Source organism: Hypomesus nipponensis, chromosome 13 (assembly GCF_054491055.1).
Source record: "Hypomesus nipponensis isolate SF chromosome 13, ASM5449105v1, whole genome shotgun sequence".
In the NCBI taxonomy this organism is placed as follows: domain Eukaryota; kingdom Metazoa; phylum Chordata; class Actinopteri; order Osmeriformes; family Osmeridae; genus Hypomesus; species Hypomesus nipponensis.
Window position 1 is genome coordinate 6,358,552 of NC_140373.1, and position 8,949 is coordinate 6,367,500.

At 47.7% G+C, this 8,949-nt stretch overlaps 1 protein-coding gene across 1 annotated transcript in view; it reads left to right on the forward strand.

The window, feature by feature from the left end:
- Nucleotides 1-8,949, forward strand: part of ryr2a (ryanodine receptor 2a (cardiac)) — a 91,156-nt gene that overhangs the window by 23,726 nt on the left and 58,481 nt on the right. The window contains 2 exon segments of the mRNA XM_084670451.1: nt 2,786-2,905; nt 3,311-3,412. Of these exon segments, the coding sequence (XP_084526577.1) occupies nt 2,786-2,905; nt 3,311-3,412 (222 nt within the window).

An 8,949-nucleotide genomic window follows, 5' to 3' on the forward strand; every position in this document is an offset into this window, starting at 1 on the left:
ACTGTAGCTGTACCAGACTGTAGCTGTACCAGACTGCAGGTGTACCAGACTGTAGCTGCACCAGACTGTAGCTGTACCAGACTGTAGCTGTACCAGACTGCAGGTGTACCAGACTGTAGCTGCACCAGACTGTAGCTGTACCAGACTGTAGCTGTGCCAGACTGTAGCTGTACAGACTGAAGGTGTACCAGACTGTAGCTGTACCAGACTGTAGCTGCACCAGACTCTAGCTGTACCAGACTGGAGCTGTTCCAGACTGTAGCTGTACAGACTGTAGGTGTACCAGACTGCAGCTGTACCAGACTGTAGCTGCACCAGACTATAGGTGTACCAGGGTTAGGGTTAGTACCTCTAGCAGGTTAGGGTTAGTACCTGTAGCAGGTTGTACCTGTAGCGGACTGTACTATGCTTATCACTGACAGATCTGTCTCATTGGTGCATCGATGCACACATCTACAGCCAAACACACACACACGCATCATCAGCATCAGCATGGTTGTCCAGGGAGAGCTAGTGTATGTTTGGTGCGATTAGACCTTAAATGCTCTGGGTGTTACATGTCCACCAAACAGATCAGCATTGTACGGTGTGGGTGGAAGCACTTGCAGTCTTTCTTCCTCATTCCCTCACTCTCTCTCCCTCTTTCTCTCTCCCTTTTTAATCCTCTCTTTCTCTCCTTCTCTCCTTCCCTTTCTTTCTACCTTTCTCTCTTTCTCCCTCTCCCTCCCTCTCTCTGTGCAGTGTCCACCCAGGTCGTATATTGTCCTGGTGATAACACCACCCAGTCCAGGTTAGTCTCACCCAGACGAGGCAGAGTTTTGTAGCCTGTGTGTGAGAGGGGGCGATCATGCTGTTAGAGAGATGGCCGCTTGATCGCCCACACAAACAAACCCTCCCTGGCTGTCTTAAATCTCACTCACAGACACAACACGCACAGACACGCACGCACACACAAACAAACACAGCTGAAAGGCATTAGGTCACACATGTACATAAACAAAAGGCATTAGAACACACTTATACACACACACACACACAGAGTTAATGGGCGCTGACTCATCAGGTCCCAATCAGTTGTCTCATTTAGAGGAAGTCCCAGGGATACCTGCAGGGGGCTGATAGGACCTGGCCTGCTGCCAAGCAACTCCTGGCGCAGGTGTGTTTGTGTGTGCGTGCGTGTGTGTGTGTGAGGGTATATATGTGTGCGTGCGTGCGTGTGAGGGTATATGTGTGAGCGCGAGTGTGTGTGAGTGATACTTCCCACTGACAGGAGGTAGGGGGATCCCCCAGGCACTGTGAAACAGCTCGCTCTGTCCCTGGCTCTCTCCTGAAGAGAATGTGAAGCTCGCTCTGTCCCTGGCTCTCTCCTGAAGAGAATGTGAAGCTCGCTCTGTCCCTGGCTCTCTCCTGAAGAGAATGTGAAGCTCGCTCTGTCCCTGGCTCTCTCCTGAGGAGAATGTGAAGCTTGCTCTGTCCCTGGCTCTCTCCTGAAGAGAATGTGAAGCTCGCTCTGTCCCTGGCTCTCTCCTGAAGAGAATGTGAAGCTTGCTCTGTCCCTGGCTCTCTCCTGAGGAGAATGTGAAGCTCGCTCTGTCCCTGGCTCTCTCCTGAAGAGAATGTGAAGCTCGCTCTGTCCCTGGCTCTCTCCTGAGGAGAATGTGAAGCCCATGCCTGAACATAGAGGATTCAGATCTTCAGCTTTGGTTATGAGAGAATATGAGAGTTGGGAGCTGTGGTTAGCTTGTTTAGACAGTGTTTTTCCCTGCTGTTGTCATAAATAGTGGAGGATAGACTGGCTGCTATCCTCTGCGGTAGTTTCCAAACAGCTGTTTTTCTCATTATGACAACAAGTAGTGTCAATCGGTTCATCTCCAAGGTCCTAAACTTTTATCTCTTACCTTCTGTCACGCCATAATGGCCACCATAATTTGGTAAAGATATACTGCTCACCACAAGGCTATGTGTGAGGTGTATGGTAGACATACAATAGATTTTCAATGTTATCAACGCAGATGTTCCATACATAGTTATGGTTCTTGTTGTCGTAAGTTATACAGTAGTACACTTGTAGCTGTGCAATCTGTGTCCTACCCTCCTTACAGCTCATCTCAGAGGACCCCGGCCCTGCTCCTTCCTAGTCCTTTCCCAGAGGCCTATAGTCTGACCTGGCTGTGTTAGTCTTGCTTCAGCTCCATCACAGCTGTGTCCCAGGCTTGTGCATCCCTCGTCTATTTCACATTAGCTGGACCCAGTCTAATTCCTGCAAAGCCTCTTGTTGCAAGCCCTATCTCTCTAGCTAGCCAGCCGGCCAGCCAGCCGGCCTGTCAGCCAGCCTGTCAGCCAGCCATTCAAGCTAGCTATTCAGCCTGCCAGCCAGCACCTTTTTTTTCACCTTCCTGTCCGTTAGGCCCCTGGCCGCACAGACTCTGTGGTTGTTCAGCTAATGGACTGTAATCCTTCTTCAATTAAAGCCAGAAGCGTGATGCCTAAAATACAGAAACCTCCAGTGGGTCTGCTGCTCTGATAAAACCCAATGTAATTAACAGGCCTGGGCCACAGCATAGCCAGCGTCATCCACTTGTTTTACACTATATTTAGGCCGGCTATGATTGCTCTTTTAACTGGCGATGATTGCATTGTACAACAGTCAGACTTTGATGTTTGAGTGTGTTTCAGACCTGGTGGAGCAGTCTCGCATGATCAGAATCTTGGTCGTCTGTGCAACTAAGCGATGGTACTGTATGATGTAACGCCTGTCTCCTGTCTGTGTGTGTGTGTGTGTCAGGATGACGAGGTGGTGCTCCAGTGTTCGGCCACAGTCCACAAGGAGCAGCAGAAGCTGTGTCTGGCCGCTGAGGGCTTTGGAAACAGACTGTGCTTCCTGGAGTCCACCTCCAACTCAAAGGTAAGCTGTGGAGACACCTTCTCCGGGCTCTGACCAGGAGCTGCTCAGATCTCAGGATGAGGCCCATCACTGACAGATCTGTCCCAACATTGGATCTTCACCCTTGGAAATCTGATTCTCCAATATTTACAGCCACTCACTCACACACGCACACACACGCGCACACACGCTTCGACAACCGTCCAGTGATGCTGATGATGTCCTTAACAAGACTGACTGGACAGCAGGATATTTTGTAGAGGCTTCTAATTGGCTCATGTAACCCATTCCCTCCTCGCTTGAACTGTGTCTGCAAATGAGAACACGACTCTGACCTTTTCCGCGTCTCGGACGTGTAGTGTGTCGTTTAAGGTGATGCCGCGTGCATTCTGGAGCGTCTACATTCTGTGTGTGTGTGTGTGTCAGAATGTGCCTCCAGACTTGTCCATCTGCACCTTCGTGCTGGAGCAATCCCTCTCAGTCAGAGCTCTACAGGAGATGCTGGCTAACACCGAGGAGAAGGCCGAAGGGGTGAGTACACACACACACACACACACACACACAGACATATACTGTATACACACACAGACACATATGTTGTTTAAACACACAGACACGCGCACACACGCTCCCTGATGGGTTTCGTCACAGTAGTGTAAACACAGGGCTCTGAGGGCAGCTGACAGCTGTTGACGAGGGGTAATCCCAGGCCAGCCTGTGAGCGTGTGTGCTAGTGTGCCCCCCCCACAGTGCTCCACCCTTTGTCAGGGTCGAGTAGGGCCCTGACCATACCCTAGCCTGGGGACTGCAGCTCTAGCCTAGAGCACAGCACTGGGACAGCACTGTACTGCATAAATTACTATCATCACCTTCCCTAAAGACATTTGATTTTGTTTAGTCAAACTTTTTTGTATCTTCTTTGTAGGATGTATGGTTGGAACAGCTTCAATAATTAAGCAGTACCACCAATAAGTACCATATTGAATTATACCAGTCAATATAGACAAACTTTATTCAGATAATTCAATACAGAATAGTGTCACTTGATGATAGTAATTAGGAATATTGAATAGGAGATTATGTAATTATGTAGAACATTACAATGTATTCTATTATTATAAGCAAAACTACAGTGCAGATTAAACCATCATAATGGAAAACCCAAGTAGTGTTATATTTTATCATGACTTGCAGTTTTATAATTACTTCAATTTTTTAAATCTATGAATAACTAAAGGGTAATTAATTTCACTCCTCATAGAGCCATATGCTTTTTCAAGGCCAATAGTTCAGTCTGCTGCCAGCCCTAGAAACAGTGACGCACTTGCACACACAGACACACACACACACACACACGCACGCACACACGGACACACACACATACAGAGGTAGTACGGAGTGTGAGAGTAAGCAATGGAGAGCTCATGGCCTCCACCCAAAAACAGCTCATCAGTACTCCCTAGTGACTTCTGTAGACCCCAGAAGAGGATGGGAACAATTCCATCCACTCAACATCACAATGCACAGAACAGACCGTTGCTTATACCTGTCCTCCTGAAAGGACCTCCTGATCCTTTCAGACCTGTTCAGCTAAGTGTCTGAGAGGGATGGGGCCAGTACTGCATCAGTATTAGATAACATGAACATTCATGCTCCTCAGAGTAACTGGTTTACAGATAACCGAACCAGATGAGTCACACAGACAGTGACTTAGCTGACAGACAAGCACCACTCAGTTGCTGTGCTGCGTCTAATGACAGCTAATGATGCCCATCTAGCCTAAGCTGTGGCTATATATTTGAAACTGTCTGGCTTGTGAAAGGATGGCCTTGCTGTGCTGCATGTAGCTGAGTGGTTTAGCCTAAGGGATATGGGCTAGGACTGCAGCATGGGGAAGAGGCAGGCAGGCAGGCAGGCAGGCAGGCAGGCAGGCAGGCAGGCAGGCAGGCAGGCAGGGAGGGAGGGAGGGAGGGAGGGAGGGAGGGAGGGAGGGAGGGAGGGAGGGAGGGAGGGAGGGAGGGAGGGAGGGAGGGAGGGAGGGAGGGAGGGAGGGAGGGAGGGAGGGTGGGAGGGTGAGAGAGAGAGAGAGAGAGAGAGAGAGTCGTTTGTGGCATGTGAGGGTGCCTGTGTGTGTGTGGGTGTGTTTGAAGGAACAAGGGAGAGGTTTCCAAAAAGATGATGTGATGGTGTGTATGTGTGTTTAAAACAGACAGAGACAGAGGAATGGAGAATTGTAAAACGTAAAAATAAAAAAGAGAGAGAGAGAGAGGCGTCTTGCTTGTTTTAAAGCTGAACATGTAATTTGTAAGCTAGGCACATTCTAGGCAAGCTGAGCGGTGAGCTGGAGACAGAAGAAGAAAAATCAAATGAATAGCTTCCCTCCTTGCCTGTGTTCCTCTGCATAGCACTAAGGGAGCCTGTGACTTTGAGTCTGCTAGCATAGATGTTGTTTATGCATTGCCCAGCTCTGGCTGGAGTAGCCTCTCACAAACACACACACACACACACGCGCACACACACAGGGTGGGGTTCAGTCAGCGTTTTTGTATTGTCAATATTAACAAATGATGACCTGTATACATGTACACATTACATACATACTGAATGGGAGGTTTTTCACTTTACAATAACAATAGCTTGAGGTTTAGGTCGGTTGGAAAAGTCTTAGGCCATGACACACTTCCGATCTGGCAGAATAGGTTACAATTCCTGTTGTCACTAATGCCTTCTGTACGGTAGAACATTAGAAAATACACCAGATGTAGGATTTTTCCCTCACTCCTAATGAGATTTACTACTAATAACAACCATAATGGGATTTCATATCCCCCTACTACCCGGTAAAGTACAGGGCATCTGAGTTCAGGAACAAAGAAGCACTAGGATGTGTGGGTTAGCCATGCTACACAGAACTGGATTTCAGAACAGGTGCACAGTTAGGCTAGAGACAGGGAGACGGGTGTGTCAGTGAGAGAGAGAGAGAGAGAGAGAGAGAGAGAGAGAGAGAGAGAGAGAGAGAGAGAGAGAGAGAGAGAGAGAGAGAGAGAGAGAGAGACAGAGAGAGACAGAGAGAGACAGAGAGAGAGAATATGAGGGAGAGAGAGAGAGAGAGACAGAGAGAGAGAGAGAGAGAGAGTGAGAGAGAGAGACTGTGCTGAGCCACATCTCCCAGTAGCAGCACCCGGGCAGAGGGCTTGGATGATGTGTTTGTCTGTGTGTGTGTGTGTGTGTGTAGGGGGCAGGTTCAAAGCAGGCAAGAGTGTCCACAGACCTGACTGGAACCAGACTGAAACCAGTGTGTGTAAAGGTTGCGTTATTATGCAGAATGTCCATGCCCCAGTGGGAACCATCCCAGCTGATCTCTAGGCCTACAGCTGGAGGAGAAGACGGACTACAGATAGCCCGAGTTGGGAACATTCTTCTATTTTTCTATCTCTCGACAATTCAGCCATTGTTCTCATACGGCCCTCCATTTCTCATTAATGACCTGGTGCTTGATTATAATGGCACTTCAATTAGGAATCAATTGGATCCAGAGCACTCCACTTTATCGCAGAGAACCCCCCTCCCCCCTCCCCCCTCCACACAGAGGGAACGGATTGCTGTATGATGTTGATCAGCAAGAGTGCGTTGTGAGTTGCACTTTTGTAGTGGTGCAGGCAGCTGCTCCAGAGTAACCTGCGTCAAGTTCAGTTCAGTACTTCAACAGCTGCATCGTCAAGCCTTCAAGCTCCCTGTGATCTGGTGCGAGGTTGTGGTTGCACCTTGTGTGCATGTTGTGTGAAGAAAATACCAGCCATGTCTATCAAATCTGGATCCAGATGAACAAGAACCGGATCTGCATATAAACCATAAACACGTTACAATAAACATATTACCAAACATGTCTCTGCAATGTAGTGATGAGAGGAGAGGGTGAATCAACATTAGCACACTGCATATGCTGCTTCTATACTAGCATATTAGCACATGCTACTGTAAGTGGCAGGTTTCTATTGGGTTCTGAGGGATAGAGAGGAGGTCAGGGGTTGTTGTGATACGTCCTGTGACAGGGGAGCTGGCCAAGAGGGGTGAACTCAAGTTGTTTATTAAATGCTGAGTGTTATTAAGGCCCTGTGCCAGCCCAGTGAGCAATGGCAGGAGCTGATATCAATTAGTGTTTGTGGTCTTTAGTGCTGGACGGCCAAGGGTGGCTGGGATGGAGGCACAGTACATACACACACTGACATACAAAAAACAAACACGCACACACAAGCACACATGCAGACACAGGCAAGCATACTCAAGTGTAACCTCACACACACACAAGCACACAAGCGCAAACATACACACACCCACGCACCTCAGTACGGGTGGAGGTCAAGCTCGGAAGTGAATGACTTCTGGCTGGATGGAAATCGCTCACATGGCGAGGTTGTCTTTTGTTGTAGACCTTTTTCTCTCTCTTCCCTTCTTCCTTTATTTGGTCTTTTGTTGCCAATGGTTTGCCCCTCCTTTATTTTGACCAGTCTCATCTCAACCATTGAAGGATGAACCATGCATGTGAACATGCATCAAGATTCATCCATTCAGGCGGTTCACAAGACAAGGACCTGGTAGCCTTGTGCAACAAGCTCAACCCACATCCTCTCCCCCACACCCACACTTACAAACAACAACAACCCCATAGCACACACCATGATTTGGTTCACCGACAGCATCACCCCAAACCATCTAGAAGTCTTATTTCTCTGCTCGGTGAGATAAGATGTGGTCGTTTTTTGGTTGAAGATCAAGGCAACTCATCTGTTCTCCTCTCTCTGCCTCTCATCCTCCACAGCAAGTAGATGTGAAAAAATGGGTATGTCTGCCTTTCTTCAGACGCTCCAGCTGTTGTCTTTATAATATTTTGAAATGGCATTTACATCATCACTGTCATCATGACCACCATCCTCATCACCATCACCATGGCCATCATCTTTGTCTCTGTCCTTTGTTTGTATGCTAACAAAGTACATTATTGACCGCTTGATTCACTCAATTTATATTGATAGGTGTATTGTCTCTCCTTACAACTCTGAGTGATTTTAACAGTAAAAGCGAGAATGACACACAAGAGAGAGAGAGAGAACTATAGTGAGTTCGAGAAAAATAAAGGAAAATATGTAAAAGAACAGACAAGATGTAGTCGTCACAAAAATGAGAGTTAAGGACAGTGTTGTTCTCCTTGCCTCATGTACGCTGTTAGAAGCACGTCGTGGGAGTTGGGTCTAAATCACTGGATATTCGAACAGCGCTGTGTGTAAGCTGCTGCTAATGTGTCTGCTGTGGTGCATTGATGTGTGGCTGTTACCCATGGTCCTGTGTGTGGGCTGTCTACATGTGATACCAGAGGAGTACTGCTTACGTTTGTATGTCGAGTCTCCCACATCATACATGTACAGACTGTTCTCAAACACACATGTCAATGTACGTGTACATGAATGCCTTCTGGAGTTTCTTTATGCTGCATTCAAAAGATCTTGACTTGAACTTACAGTATGTTTAATATGTTTCTGTAACTCCCTGTCCATGACTTTTTCTCTCTTTCCTTTTCATGCCAATACAGAAATTTATGATGAAGGTACGTTGGTGTGTATTTGTGCATGTGTGGTTGTGTTTTCTCCCCTGTTGCATGTTCATGTGTTTGCATATTTGTGTGTGTGGGATTCCTAGCAGACACAGAGGTTCAGTCTCTCCTTATGAACTTGCAACACATGTTCTCTTAGACACTCAACATGTATAGAGCTTTACAGGTGTCTGATCTCCCTTCAAAGAGAAGCCTGGGATGTCTCTGTGTGTGTGTGTGTGTGTTTGTGAGGGGGTTCCCCACAGCTGGAGGTCTGGGTGTGAGAAGCAGAGATCTGCCAGGCTGTGTTACATCAGCAGTGTGTCTTCTCGCAGCTCTGGGACTGCAGACGAGCCCAGGAGCAGTCAGGAGCGATAAGTTCACACCCAGGGTGTGAGCCGTCACCAGGAAGGGATCGAGTCAAACATGTTAGATTATAACTGTTATGTAATGAAGGCCTTTGCTGGTCTTAGCTCCT